We start from the raw sequence: 15,661 nt of genomic DNA on the forward strand, positions 1-15,661 counted from the left end.
CCTCAGTCAGACGGTGAGGAGTGGGAGGGGGTTCTGAGTGTGCGAAGGAGGGCAGCTCCCCCCCAAGAACTTTCTCCAAAGACAGTGAGGATGCCAAGGACAGAGTCCAAGGAGTGTCCAGGCAGCTGCCCACTGGCCGCCCTTAGCATGCTCCCAGGCTCCATTCTCCTCACCCTTCCTCCCTCCCTGCCCCCCGCCAGAAAGGTCTTGGGCACGGATAGGAGCCCAGTTTTGGGCACTGGGCACTGAAGCCACAGGCTTGCAGCTCGTCTGGGGCGCTCAGCGCGCTCCCCAGGACCCTGACCTTGCAGAGGGAGCACCACATCTCCCAGATGCTGGCAGACTGGGTCTCAGCCCAACCAGACCCAGTCCACATTGTGTGGCGTCCTTTTATAGATAACGAGCGGCCAAGCACACACTTTAGAATTTTTCTCAGTGCTATAGATGTTCCAAAAGAGAAAGAAAAGGAAGGTAATTTGCAACTCCCAGCCTCCGCCCATGACCTTCTTTCTTGCCTCCCTGGGAAGATGGAAAATCCCAGGAGGAGGCCCGGCCTTCTGGCCCACGTAGCCCCAGCTGCCGTCCATGGGGAGCTGTCCACGGCGCTGCCCCAACCTGCCTCACCCCTCACCTGCCCAGGGCGGGGGCCCAGAAATCCTCAGTGCTGCAGGTCTCCTAAAGCAACGCCAGGACCATCCACACACCCTGCCCAGGACACAGCCCACCGAGCACACGCATAGCAACGCGGGGTCCCCGGGGGACCCTTGGCGAGAGTGGGAGACCGTCGTGGCTTCCACAGCTGAGGGAGGGTGGGGGCCAGGTACTGCCCATGACAGGACAAGTTCCACGACAGACGGCACGTGCACAGCTGAGGCGGCCCCTCACAGCCACACTGCACCCCACGCCCCGCACTGCACCCCACTTGCGCACTGCACCCCACTTCCCGCACTGCACCCCACTTCCCGCACTGCACCCTACATCTTACACTGGACCCCACATCCCACACTGCACCCCACTTCCCGCACTGCACCCCACGTCCCGCACTGCACCCCACATACCTCACTGCACCCCACTTCTGCACTGCACCCCACTTCCGCACTGCACCCCACTTCCCGCACTGCACCCTACATCTTACACTGGACCCCACATCCCACACTGCACCCCACTTCCCGCACTGCACCCCACATACCTCACTGCACCCCACGTCCCGCACTGCACCCCACTTCCGCACTGCACCCCACTTCCCGCACTGCACCCCACATACCTCACTGCACCCCACATACCTCACTGCACCTCACATACCACACTGCACCCCACGTCCCGCACTGCACCCCACATACCTCACTGCACCCCACGTCCCACACTGCACCCCACTTCCGCACTGCACCCCACGTCCCGCACTGCACCCCACATACCTCACTGCACCCCACTTCCCACACTGCACCCCACTTCCCGCACTGCACCCCACATTCCACACTGCACCCCACATACCTCACTGCACCCCACTTCCCGCACTGCACCCCACGTCCCGCACTGCACCGCATGTCCCAAACTGCACTCCACTTCCCAAAGTGCACCCACTTCCCACACTGCACCCCACATTCCACACTGCAACCCACATACTGCACCCCACTTCCCGCACTGCACCCCACATAGCTCACTGCACCCCACATTCCACACTGCAACCCACTTCTCGCACTGCACCCCACTTCTGCACCGCACCCCACATCCCGCACCATACCCCACTTCCCACACTGCCCCCCACTTCCCGCACTGCATCCTACATCTTACACTGCACCCCACATCCCAAACTGCACCCCACATCCCAAACTGCACCCCACATACCTCACTGCACCCCACTTCCCGCACCATACCCCACTTCCCACACTGCCCCCCACATCCCACACTGCACCCCACTTCCCGCACTGCACCCTACATCTTACACTGCACCCCACGTCCACACATGTGCTTGCACCCACACCTCCAGCCTCCCCCTCTGATCTCTTGGGGCAGCTGGCAGGAGGCGGACTTGGTTGTGGGTTTTCTGACCTGGATGCTCACCTGTGCTTGTGCTGCCAGACTGTCACATGTCAGCCTTCCCTCTGCTATAGTGACCAGCAGAAAACCATCCATTAAACCACGAGGTCCAGAGATGGCGCACACCTCTGCTGTCCCCAGACTCCAACGTTTGGTGGCTGCATACTGGCCTCCCACCCAGCCCTGCCGGTGCCACTCTCCTGTGCCGTTAGAGAGGCTGGAGGCACCTGCAGAAATGCAGTCAGACCAAGAAAGGGAATGCAGACGTAAAGTCCCCATGATCTGGTCCCCACTGGTCCACAGTCCCTCCCTGACTCCCTTGGCTGGCTACTCCTCCAGGACACCAAGCGCTGCTGGCCCCGGACCTTTGCACTGGCTGGGCCTGAGCCCCAGGCATCACTGGTCACACCCATCCCCCACTGTTAGGCCTCGCTTGTGAGGCCCGGTCTGGGCACCATTGAAAGTGCCAAGGTCTCCACCACACTTCAGCCTCCTTCACCTGCTTCCCCTGACCCTGGTCACTATTCAGTACTGTCTATGCTTTGCTTTCTGTGGACAGCAGAGCAATGGCCCCTCCCCAAAGCTGGGTGCGTTCAGCCCCTGAACCTGGGAGCAGGTGGCTCACAGAGAAGGGGACGGAGAGGAGGCAGAGCTGGTGAGTGGTGTGCATCAGTGTGATCTTGGGGTCTTGAGAGTGGAAGGAAGGGGTGGAATGGCAGGCTCTCAGCTCTGAAGACCAGCGGGAGACATGTGCGGCACCTTGAGGAGCTGGGAAGGATCTGCTTGGGGACCTCCATCAGAACCAGGCCTGGCCACACCTGGACTGAGCTGGCAGATCCAGGCCAAAGTTCTGAATCCAGACTGTGAGAATGAAAGTGTACTGCTAAAGTCACCAAGTTGTGGTCATTTGTTACCATGACCGAAGGAAACTGCCAAACTCACCTATCCTGGACGCTCTGTCCCTCGTGAGGACGAGAGGACACGAAGGTGGAGCTCTGCCCACTTTCCTCAGGACTGGCCCGAGTGTCTTTAGCATGGCTAGGGTGCCGCGACTTTTGTCAAAAGAGAACCGAACAAGGTGAAGTGCTTTATAGCATGGAATACGCAGCCGGAGGGGCCACCCTAGGGACACCGCGGAGGTGACAAGGTAACAGCACAGAGGCTGGCTGACCCTGCTGCATCCTCACAAGGCACTTGGGACACAAATTGTGACCGGCTTTTTGGTATATATTTGAATAAAACATGTACGCTCTTCCCAGGGCTTACTCTGTATTTAAAGAAATTTGAGTTTAACACTGAAAAAATTGTTCATATGAAAAGCACAACTGGACCTCAGGCTCAGCTCGTCATACACAGACTTGTCACCTGCATAATGTCCCATCTGAAAGTCACACGGCGCTGGGCCACCATTCACATGTAACCAAGCAAGAGGCGTCCCAATTGCCCATGGCTGGATCCACCTGGCCCCATGAGCCAATGGTCAGCTCACCTCCCACATGCCACCAATGTCCATTGGCCCCCCAGGACCAGTGCGGGGCCCTTCCCCAGGCACTCATGCCGGGGCAGCAGCAGGAACCTGGGCACCTTTCTCAAAGAGCTCAGTCTTTGCATGGGGGTGACAGCTGCAGGTAACCTGAGGGACGCCGAGGACCTGCACAGGTGCTTATTCTGTGACACTCGGGTGTGCAGTGCACCGAACCCCCTTGCCGTCCACCGCGAGAAGCAGCGGTCTCACCGACTCCAGCCCATCTTATGAGCAGCACAACACATTGCTCTCTGCACGTCTATCAAAAACACCCATTCGTGATACAGAAACATCTAACGGGTACCACAAATTTGGTAAACTCATGCTGAGACTTTTCCTTTTATAAAATCTTCCTGGCAGGTCAAAAGCTGCTGTGGCCTGAGCCCCTCAGCCTGAGAGGCCCTGCTGGGCACCAAGTCACTCAGGCATGGCCACTGGCCCCAGCCAGCTTCCTCCACACCAGCCAGGCTTGGCCTCTCTGGTCCTGCAACCAGATCTACTCCTAAGCAGGATGGGAAACGGCAGGAGGAGGTACTGTCAGCTGCAGGGGTGGCCGAGAGCCCAGAGCTGGGTGGGGGCTCCATGGCACACGTCCAGCGTTGGGGACTGACTTGTAAGGGACAATTGCACTTGGCTTATTTTCTTAAAAACAAAGTACCAGCAGCCAAGTCATCCAAGGGGCTCTCTAAGCAGGACCCAGGACCATGGCCTTGGGACAGGTGAATGGCAGAGCAAGACTGTCCACCAGAACAGCTGGGATCCTTTGGTGCTTAGGGCCGTGGACGGGCCCAGCCCAGAAATGGAGGTGCCGTGGGGTGAGCAGTGGAAGCACCTGGGGCATTGGCCACTGTGCCTCCTTCTCAGGGTCTGGGGTAGGGCCTAGGAGCCCACCACAGTCCCTCCCAGGCTTTGGGGTTCCTCTCCCAACACAGGGGGAGTTGTCAACATGACATCGAGTTGGTGCAGGATGGCACACACAGCGTCCATGCTGAGAAGGAAGAAGCACGGGCGACATGATGTGGCTGAAGTGCAGTTTTGGGGCCCACACTGGCCCTCCTGGGGTGGAGCCCAGGGATTTGCTGACACGAGGTCTGAACTCTGCTGCCTGGGAGGCACCAGAGTCACTACCTGGGAGTCACTACCTGGGAGTCACTGTAGGGCACCTGTCCCTTTTCACCTCCCCCAGGTCTGGTTTGCTTCAATATCCACTCTCCAGTGCAATTGTGGGGAGCACACAGCACCTCTGTCTCTTCCCTATGCATGCGCACAGGCAAATAGTGACAAGGCTGGTCCAGCAGGGAGAGTGTCCATCTCCCTCTCTGGGCCAGCACTGGCTAGGCCTCAGATGGTGACTTGATTCTAACCTGCCACCTCTCCCCAGTGCATCCAGCCACAGAGCACCCCAGGCAGAGCACTGTGTCCAGGCGTCTTCCTCCACTAGCCCTGACTCCCATGGGTGGCCATGGGAGACCAGGCAGGCCGGAGCCCCAGGGCCACCCCGCACTAGGCTCCCCTCCCTCCCTTTTGCTCATCCATCCTTTCAAACGCTCAAGTGCATATTACTTAGCAGTTTCCTTTAAACTGACTCATCTTTTGAATTAAATAAATCTGTTTCTTAAGTAATATATTGTGACCAATAATAGAAACTCTGCATCATTTGTCTAAGATCCCCGTAAACAGAAAATGAAAACAACACAGCAATTAAAGTCTGGCCAGATGTGCCAGCTGGCCAGAGACCTGGAGCCAGGGAACAGCTTCTCACGGTTCAGGAGGGAGGTGGGAAGGTCTGGAATCTGCCATTGACTGGAACTGTCCTGTCACCATGGCCAGGAGGTGGAGGAGGCAGAGGGGAAGCCCCTCAAGCTGTGATTCGGGTCTCTAAGGATGTCTTGGGCACCCCCAAGGCTCTGGATGCTGAAGTGTGTGCTCAACCCACCTGTTACAGATGAAGGGGTTCCTTCCCCGTGCTAATCCTTTAGTCCACTTCCCAGGTCAGGGAACTGAGGCCCAGAGGGGCAGGTGAGGCCCACAGGGAAGGGTGGAGCCAGGCTGTGTCACGGTCCATGCCGCACCCTTTATGAGAGCAGATGTTTGGCGGAGGTGGCATCTCCCAGGACACCCCAGGACAAAGCGGCCTGGGCCTGATGTCTACAGACCTGGGTTGAGAAGCCCTAGCCAAGGTCATGGGCACCGTCCAGCACTGACTGGGGACAGCCTGACTCTCAGGTCACTCCAGAACCTTGGGTTTCCTCTCTGCTAATCAGAAGAACATTGTGTGCTGTGCCGAGCAGGTTTGGACCCTAAAGATCGGAGAGGAACATGCTTTAAAACCCACCAGTCATGAGGAGACCAAGGTAAAGCACAGCCACAGAGGGCATCCATTGAGAAACCCCAACTTAAATATTAATAATGAAAAACAGGACTGCAAAATAGGTACAGTGTGGGGGAGATCCTAATGGGAGGGGAGGGTGAAGGAAGATTAAGGTGAGGGTGTATGGTTGATAGACTTCACGCTCCCATATGAAACAGAACTAAGAAACCTCTTGCGGTTGCTTTAAGTGGGTGGGGAGGGGGTTGAGGGGGAGAAACGATGGGGACAACGTAATAATGCATAATTGGAATTGTCACTATGAATCCCCCCCATATAATGAATATATCCTAATAAGAAATTTGTTAAAAAAATACCAGTCAGACAGAAGACACTACTTTAGATGAAATCTGCATTATCCCGGAACAGCAAGCACATCCTTGTCACCTCCCACCCCAGGAACCTCTCAGCTACAAACGTTGAGGGGACCAAGAAGGCCCAGACATGACCTCACACCACACTTCTCTGCCTTCTCCACTTTCTGGGATGCTCAGGCCTCCACAGGGCCTTTGCACCTGCTGACACCCACCCTGCCTGCCCCCCCCAGATCCTCTGAGATCCATGCTGTCTCTTCATTCATATCTCAGTTCAAACACGGTCCAGGGGTGACCCTGACTGCCCTTCTGTGTGAGGGTCTCTGGCCACTGCCACACAGCCCACCCCTAAGGGTCTAACACAACCATCTTCTCCCCAGGCAGAGCTCAGAAGTCTGAGATCCAGGTGTGGGCAGAATCTTGTCTCTGTGAAGGCTCCAAAGAGGATCCCCCTGCTCCTGGAGGCTCCATGCATCCCTTGGCTTGTGGCCACTTCACTCCAGTCTCTGCCTCTGCCCTCACATGGCCACCTCCCCTTGTCTTTGCCTTTTCTTCTGTTCTTATAAAGAAGCAGGCTCGCCAGACCCAGCACCACCTCACCCTTAATGACAGCGGCAAAGACCTCATTTCCACTTATGGCCATATTCTGAGGTTCAGGTCACGTGAACTTTGGGGGCACACAGTTCAACCCTCACGCTGTCCTAGACCCCAACCACCCACTTGATCTCTGTCACTGAGTGCCTGAAAGCAAATCTGTCTTTCCTGAGAGTGGAAATAGAGGAGCTGTCAGACTTGTCTCAGCTGCTAGGAAGGACTATGCTGAGCTGGTAAGAGGACCCCTTGACTTCTTCCCTTCCCGGTGGAGTTCCTGAAGGGGAGCTGAAGGGGAACCCGGCCAAGCTGCTGTTTCTACTGTGTGTCTCCCCTCTCCTTCCCCAGTGCTGCTGCTCTGGCCACTTTTCCCTCCGAAGGCATCTTTGCCTCTTTGGGACAGAATGAAGAAACTGTGCCGACCCTGAGATCCCGATCCCACCTGCATGTCTTCAGGGACAGCTCTAATATAAACATTTATAGATGTATTTGGGGGGAGTTTCCAGCCAACCAGGGATAACCCATCCTTTCTGCTTGTGGTTCCTGGACTCTGAAAGATGCAGATTGCTGAGCTGAATTGCAAATGCAATCACTTGGCCCCACAGTGCTCCCAGGAAGGGGTCACCACCTGCACCCACTTTTTTCCTAGATGCCTAGACCCTCAGGATTTGCAGCCAACATCTACAGACACAGCCCGCTCTGCCAGGCCCAGTCTCAGGGAAATGGCATGGGAGGGTCCACCGGCCTCCTGTCCCAAGGGTCTGGGTGCAGGGTGCAGGGTTGCACAGCAAGAGAAGCAGGATCGGGGTCTCACACACCTGTGGTTGGATGCAGCCAGATTCCCAATAAAGACGGGGGTCCTCAGCCCAGGCAGGAGGAAGAACAAGCAAAATCAAAATGCTCCCAATTTTCCCGACCGAGGGAGAGATAACCATGGCTGCTCCAAGGGCCCTGCACACCTCAGGATTCACGGGGAATGGAAGAGCAATCCAGACACATACCCCAAAACCTATGTAGCTATGGAGCTAGGCTCTGCTCCAGCTGGGGTGCGAGCCATGTTTCCACACTCTCATGAATTACCTGTGCTGCCACAGAGACGCAAGACCACCAGGACTCTGCATGAGAGAACATGTCCAGCTATCTGTGACCATCTATACAACCCTGCAGCCCTGACTGCTTGCACTGGCCATGTTAGAGCACCGTGGCTCACAAAGCAGCCCCAGAAAGGGAAGAAGGCCATCTGGAACCAGCCATGAGCCCTTTAGAATTAAAACCCTGAATGAATGAGAAACACTTTCTGCTTGCAGTCTCTTTCCCTGATAGGCCGAGCGCCCTCCAGCATTTCCACAGTGGAACTGTGCAGATGAACGAAGCCCCTTTTTGTTTATTTGTTTGTTTGTTTGTTTGTTTGTTTTTGGCGGTTATGGGGTTTGAACTCAGGGCCTCACACTTATGAGGCGGGTGCTCTACAACTGGAGCCACATCACCAGTCTGGAAGCCCGTTTTTGGAAGCTGGTGCCAGTGAGCACCAGGAGGCTGCAGACGGATGTGTGCTGCCTGGCAGACAGAGATGAGTGGACGTCCCTGGGCTCCCAGCCTCTTCCAGCTGCACCTCCCACCTACTCTGCCCATCTCTGGTCACGTGCACAGCACAGACTGAACCACGTCACCTTGTGGTGAGCACAAGAGAGACAAGCTTTCTGTCCTCAGGTGACGTTTGTTCTAGCTGGTTCTAGCTGAACTGAGCCGTCAGTGGGACAGGAGAGTGGCCTGACCTAGCAGGAGGGGAATCTGTGTGGCTCCCCACTCTCAGCCTCTCAGCAGCAGTGTCTGCCTGTCGCTACCGCCAAGGCCACGATGCAGACAAGTCTCTGTTCCTAGATGTTTCCCCTCTGCAGGCAGAGGGTCCAAGACAGGCTGTGCAATGACCTGGCATCTTGTCCCAATGTCCCCTGCCCCCTCCTTCCAGCCTCTGACCTGGTTCAACTAGGGCCTCATCGCTGGAAACTCACTGTGCTGTGACTTCCACTCTGGTAGGGTTGGGGCTTCCTGGTTACAGTCCTGGGGTCCCCATTCCCTGGAGGCAGCTCAGCCCCTGGCCCTCAACTGCCTCAGTGTGACTCACTGGCCAGGGCTTCCAAAGCAAGGGCTGTGTGCTGGAGGCCTGGCTTGCCAAGCAAGCTTCTTGGCAGGAAGCAGGCACAGAGTTGAGTAACCCCCAGCACAGCGTGAGACCGACCGCTCTCCCCGTCAGGCCTGGCTCACTCTCCTAAGCCTCGTGTTTACGTGTCCCCAATGCTCTGCCTTCACTGGAGCCACTTCCTTTCAACACAGTCAGAGCGGACTTCTGTGGGCCCGGTTCCTGCGGGAATCCCGTAGTGTGGCTGTTTACACTGCATTTATTTTTCAGGCACCTTCTATTCAAGGGCATGGTGGTGACATACAATCATCTCTCAAAATACACTTATTTTAGGAAAACCAATGAATTGTTCAGAAAAACATCCAGGCACTCACAGATATTCATGGACCACTATGCACACAGCCTGCCCTAAGCCTCGGGGATCAGCGCTGGGAATAACAGACAAAAGTCCAGCCTCAGAGGGGACATCAGGACAGGTGCCACACAAGGGTGGCAGACGGCTTGAGCGTGGGTGAGGTCCTGAAGGTCGGGAGAGTGAGGGCAGGCAGGTGGGCAGCAGTGCTTGGAGGTTTGCCAAGGACAGGACCTGGGACCTCTTTGACCTGGTAGCCCACAATGACATCTGATGTTTAACTTTTGATAACTGCAGATAACTGTGTCCTTCTGAAACACGGACCTCTTTTAGCAGCTGCCACCACCGACTTTCTAGATAACTTCACCGTCCTGCTTCCTTGCTCCCAGCTTTTCTCTCCAAACCGTGAGGCCACCCACGGCTTTGACCATAACGTGAGATGATGTCGGTTCGTGCCCAGGTGAGGTCAAGTTACAGGGAATTAACACACAGGTGGGCTCTGATCCTGGAAATGACCCTCCCAAGGGGGATGAAAGAGCACAGTGGAGGGGATGAATTCCAGTATGATATATTTGATACACGGTAAGAAATGTGTAAATGCTACAATGTACCCCCACTCAGCACAACAATAATTTTTAAAAGTTATATTAAAAAAAGTGAAATGACCCTTCAAAAGCAGTGCGGGGGTGCCATTAGCCAGTGCCTCCAGCAGCAGAAAGGAAGGGACACTTTCACCCAGCCTAGGCTTCCTTAGACAGCAGAGGACAAACCCCGCAGGGAGCCGAGGCAGGGAGACTCCTCCGCCTCCATGTCCCGGCCTGGACATGTGAACGGGGCATTTCTTCGTTGAGCTCAGAGGTCATGAAGTTTAGTGTTCCTACAACTCACTGCACCAGCTGCAGGCGTGGAACTGTGGGTGCTGTACTTTGTGAGCAATTTAAGGCATTCAGAAGACGGTTTTTGTCCATAAACATTTTCCTTTTGCCTTGAGCACTGAATTTAGACGCAAACTCTCATGCACATATGGGAGAGAACAGCACCGCGCCGCCTTACGAACCATTTTCTCCTGATCCTACAGCTTTGAATCTGCACACACCACTCTGGGGGCTTTCACAAGGTCAGTGACATCCCAAGTGAAGGTCACTGGCAGCTTTGGGGGTGGTGGTGAGGAGAACAGCCCCATGCCAACGCCTCCGCTGCTCCTCCCGGCTAGAAGGAAGCCAACCCCTCACCACCCTCTGGGACTTCCTTCTTGTTGCCTGGTTCCTTCAGCTAGGGGAGAATTCCAGGGAGCCGCCAAGGCCAAGAAAATCTAAGCGATAAATCAATTGTGCTTTGAATTTCTCCCTCTGCCTTCTAAACTCAGCTGGATTAGTATCAGGTGAAAACTCAGGAATCGATCTTGCATCTCTGTGATCTAAAATAGAACAGGCCATGATGGAGAGAGCAGGCTGCCTCCTCCTGGATGCCCTCCTGGTTTTCTTCAACACCCTTGGACCCACAGACCATGAGCCAAACTTGGAGAGGGGCTTTGTGGGAACATGGTTTTGTGGGAACATGCTCCAGTGACCTCTCCTGGGGGCTCGACTGGGGCCAGCACTGGATCTGGGCTCCAGATCCAGTTCTTGTCATCTCCTGGAATAAATACTGAATGGCTACTAGGTTCAGATACTCTGCCTGGCCCATAGGTCACAGAGCAGACATAAGGCAGCCTCAGCACCAAGAGGGAGGAGAGAGAAAGGGGAAGAGGCAAAGGAGAAAAGGAAAGGAAATCGGGGAGAAGGAAGGGATTTGATGAGGGGGAGCGCTCAGGAAGGTGAAGAAAGGGAAGGTAGAGGAGGAGGAAGAGAGGAGAGGGAGAGAGGAGACAAGGAGAGGATGGGGGAGCAGGGGTCACACATCACCTTCCTAAAGCCCTTCATTCTCTCCCTGGCAATGTCAGGAACATTGATCAAGGGGCGTGGCTTTTTTGCCACCTTGAACCTGACTCTTCCTCTCCTTGGAGGGTGGGGGAAAGAAACAGCTCACCGGGCGGCTGGCCGTCATGATGTTACACAACCCGAAAGCACTGCCAGTGTTTTTATATAATCCTCTAGTTCTCCCCATAAAACAGACCATAACAGCCTGGCAAATACACTTCAATAAAGCTGTGTGCTATTACCGGGGCACACCGCCTTCCAGCAGATGAATCATGCTGCCGGAGTGGCCAAGTGTCTGCTGGAACTCAACTTTTCTCCTCTTATGGTTTCAGCTGAACAGCAAAGCCCAGAGCAGCCACGGGGCTTGTCAGGAACATCTCAGGGATGTGGGTGAGGAGGAGGCACTCGGGCAGCTGGGGGGGTCTCTGTTCTCTGAGGGCAAGCAAGCTGCAGACCACACAGCCCCTGCTTGGGGACAACACAACAGACCTCCCACCAGGCTGAGTTCCAAGGCTGCCGAAGGCTCATCTCGCCCTGGCCGACCTCGCGCCTCACCCCCTCCATGGCAGGCCAGCAGCAGGCAGACTGGGAGCCCCAGCCATCTGTCCCTGCAATCTCTTCCTGGCACGTCTGAGAAGGGGCTGCTGGGGCTGGCAACGCAGAGAGCAGCCACACAGAAAGGAAGGAAAGGCTGTCGGTGAAGTAGACACACACCAGCGTTCTCCTTCCTGGCACTTCAAGCAGGCCCAGGCATGGGCAGCAGCCTCTGCACTCATCCACCCTTTGCACCCCAAAGTAGAAAAGCACTTGCTTCCACCAGCTGTGGCCATTAGTCATGACCTACCATGACACCGACGCTGACCGCTACATGTTAGTGGTGAAGCAAAGAGACCGCTGGGAGAGACAGTTTCAAAGTCTCAGGGGCTCCCAGGCACCACAACCTGGGTCCCTGCAGGTGGCTGAGTCCTGCCCAGCCCTGTGAGACCCTAGACTATCTGTTCACACGGTACCAGCCAGGGCCTCATGCGTCTCCTACAGCAAAACTTTCTGCCCACACCCCGAACACACAGGATGGGACAGAGGTCACAGCACCAGAGCCACTCCTGGCAGCCAGGGGGAGGAGATCAGCCAGCCGCCTGGGAAGGGCAGCACTGGCCGTCCCTCATATCTCCAGGGGGAAGGGAGTGAGACAGTCTAAGCCTGAGGGTCACAGCTCTGGAAACCGCTGGCCCCTCTGCTGGACCTGGCTGCCACCTGCACTCACAGCAGGCCCTGAGAACCTCTTCAGAAGTTCCTTCAAGTTCTCTGGGGAGCAAGTTTGTAGTCACCTTCAGGGAGGCAGGGGTTTTCTCCAGTGCCCACTGGATGACTAAGTGAGCGAATGAATGAACGGCCATCCAAGTCAATGCCCTCTGCCACCGGAGGCCTCAAAGAGCCCTCTGCTGTTGCGGGCCACCGATTCCCAGCCTAAGCGAGGGGACTCGGATCCCAGTGGGGTGGCTGGTGGTGCTGGGGTGGGCGTGAGTCCTGGTCCCTGGACTAGCCACAGCGCCTGTCCCTGCCCACCCCACCGTCCCCCTGGCCCCGGGTGGGTGGGTGGGTGGGGGGGGGTCAGCCGCTCACCATTGAGCTGGTTGTAGACCACCTCCTCCAGGTGGTCCAGACGCTGCAGGATGGCCTCGCGGTCGGCCAGCGCTCCGGCCTTGGCGTGGCGGCCGCGCGCCGGGCGGTCGGCGCCGCGCACGACCTGCACCAGCGCCTCGGAGCGGTCCTGCAGGCGGCAGTACACGGAGAAAAGGACGACACCCACGAACACCAGGATGTTGACCGTCAGCAAAGTTTTGATCTTCCTGGCCACCGCCATGAGCGCGGCGCGGGCGGGGCCGCCTCACCCGCCGGGCATCCCCCGGGGGCACCGGGGGCCGCGGGAGCCTGGGCGCGGCCGGCCGCTGCGGGGACCATGAGCCGGCGGCGCGGGGCGGGCGCTGTCCCTTCAGCACCACCGCGCGGGCTCCGCGCGCCCGGCCGCCGCGGCCACGTCTCCAGCGCGCAGGGGCGCGGCGGGCATCGTCCGTCCGCAGGGCCCCGCCGGGTGGGCGCGGGAGCGGCCTGGGCCTGGGTGGGTGGAGCGGGGTGGGTGGAGCGGGGTTTGGGGGGGGGCGCTCGGATGCTGCGCGCCCCGCTCCTGCGCGCCCCGCTCCCGCCCGCCCCGCAGCCACGGCGCCGGTGCGCAGTGACGCGGCCTCGCGCTCATCAGCATGCACGCGGCGCCCGCGCGTGCACGGCCCGGGCCGGGCCAGGCCTGCGGGGAGCCCCGGACCTCCCTCCCCCTCCCCCCGGGCTTAAACCCCGAGCTTGACCCCCCCACCCCCCACCCCCGGGATGGCCGGCCAGGGCTGCGCCCGCTGCGTGGCCTGCACCGGGTGGGGCGCTCAGGTGACAGGAGCCTGAGTTGGGCTGGCCAGCCTCCCCCCCGCCCCACTGCCTGCAGTCGCTCCCTCTCTGGGGCCGAGGGATGGGACACGGGTGGAGTCGCTCAGCCCAGCAGCCACTGCACCACCCAGCCAACCCAAGCCCCTCAGGACAGGAAAAGCAAACCCTGGCCAGGCTCCCCCCAGAGCTCGGGTGAGATGATCAGCCCGAGAGACCCAGCTGCCCCTCTTTCTCTGCCATTGTGTAGCTCAGGCTGCTGGAGTCCAGAGAGGAAAGGACGTCTGCAAAGTCACACAGCATGGGTGGTGAACTTGGATCACAGGACCTGAGTTTCTGCCTGCCTGGTTACCACTGCCTCCCCAGTGCCCGAAATAATTTCTGCCACATAATTGGTTCTCATTAATATTTGTTGAATGAATAACTGATGGCACGTTTATTAGCAGTTTGCTCTGTGCTGGGACCTGGCTATACAGAGATTAGAGACACAAGGTCCCCAACTCTTCACAGCTCTTGGCTCTGTGTGCATGTGTCAGTGCGTGAGCATGCATGTGTGTGTCCACATATGCATAAGTGTGGGTGCATGTGTGTGCATGCCTGACTGTGTGCATGTGTGTGAGTGTGTGCATCTGCCTCTGCAGGTCATTGTGTGTCTCTGTGTCCATATGTGAGCGTGTATCTGTGTATGTTTTTGTATGTATGTGAATCTCTGTGTGCCTGGGTCTGTCTCTAGTTACATGTGTACGTGTGTGTGCGGTGTTGTGTGCACATGGGTCTTTGTGCGTGTCTGTGAATGTATTTGTGCTTGTGTTTCTCTGGGTGCGTGTGTGCTCTGTGTCTGTGCATGTGAACAAGCATGTGCATATGTCTGGGTGTCCATGTGTGCCTGTGTCCGTGGATGCGTGTATATCTGTGTATGCACGTTTGTGTGTATGCAGGTGTTTGTAGTTGTGCCCACATGTCTGTTTCTGTGTGTGCATATGCCTCTACGTGTGCATCTCTGTGTGTGCATGTCTCTGCGCGAGCATGTGTGTGTGTAGAGGACTTCATATGTCCTGCCTGGGTCCCACGTTTTCTTCTCCGAACACTGATTTCCCTTCATCGAGCACGCCGTCCTGGCCAGCGTGGAGATTTTCTGCTCTTGGCGCCTGTAACGGGGCTGAGAGACCCACGTCTCCTCTCCTGGCTGAAGCTTTCTTTCTTCTTCAGGACATTTGTCTCAAGAAATGCAGAGGACATTGCTAGGAAGGACCCAGCTTCTGGGACTGAGGCCAACGCTCCAGGGTGTTCGCTGAAGATGTCACGTGTCCTGAGATGAAGCTGGGGACACTTTGTTGTCACTCCAGGAGATTCTCACAATGCACGAGTTTATGGACACTGGTTGTTTCCCACAAATACCATTTCCAAATACTGTTATTCTGTGGATAAAATGCTGGGTTCTGAGACATTTCCCACATTTGCAAGGACAGCTTTTGGACGTTGAGCCGAACACCTGCACAGAGCTGTTCTGGGCCTGGGGGCGACCGACTGACTTATTCCAGCAGCAACTGCACTGAGGCACAAACTGGCATCCCCTAATTTTCCACAACGGAAACAGAGGCACAAAGGACAATAAACCCTTGCTCAGAGTCACGGCCATGGCAAAGCCTGGATCTGGGACTTAAGCCCAGACAATTGGGCTCCAGAATTGAGTTTATTAACCACTGTCGCTGGAGAAAAAAAAATAAAATACTTTTCATTATTCGTCTACTGAAAGTGATGTGGAAGTGGTTTTGTAAGGGAAGGCGATATTTTGTTCATGCAAATACATTGCAGTGCCTCTTACAATCTAGGAGGAAAGGGTAACGCTAAGTCCGCATCAATATTTGGGTAAATTTCCCTGGAAATGCCAGGGCTCTGCAGGAGGAGAACGCCTCTGAGGGCACAGCAGACTCGTATGTCTCATGCAAAGAACCAGCGAGCTTCCTGCAGCACAGGAACACGGG

At 56.6% G+C, this 15,661-nt stretch overlaps 1 protein-coding gene across 1 annotated transcript in view; it reads right to left on the reverse strand.

Annotated features, from left to right (window-relative positions):
• The window catches only part of Galnt9 (polypeptide N-acetylgalactosaminyltransferase 9), an 89,898-nt gene extending 76,715 nt beyond the window's left edge, over positions 1 to 13,183 (reverse strand). Inside the window, exon 1 of the mRNA XM_074060708.1 lies at positions 12,870 to 13,183. Within this exon, the coding sequence (XP_073916809.1) occupies positions 12,870 to 13,110 (241 nt within the window). The 5' untranslated portion in view covers positions 13,111 to 13,183. The remainder of the gene's footprint in view (positions 1 to 12,869) is intronic.
• Positions 13,184 to 15,661: the final 2,478 nt, after the last annotated feature.

Source organism: Castor canadensis, chromosome 18 (assembly GCF_047511655.1).
Source record: "Castor canadensis chromosome 18, mCasCan1.hap1v2, whole genome shotgun sequence".
Lineage (NCBI taxonomy): Eukaryota > Metazoa > Chordata > Mammalia > Rodentia > Castoridae > Castor > Castor canadensis.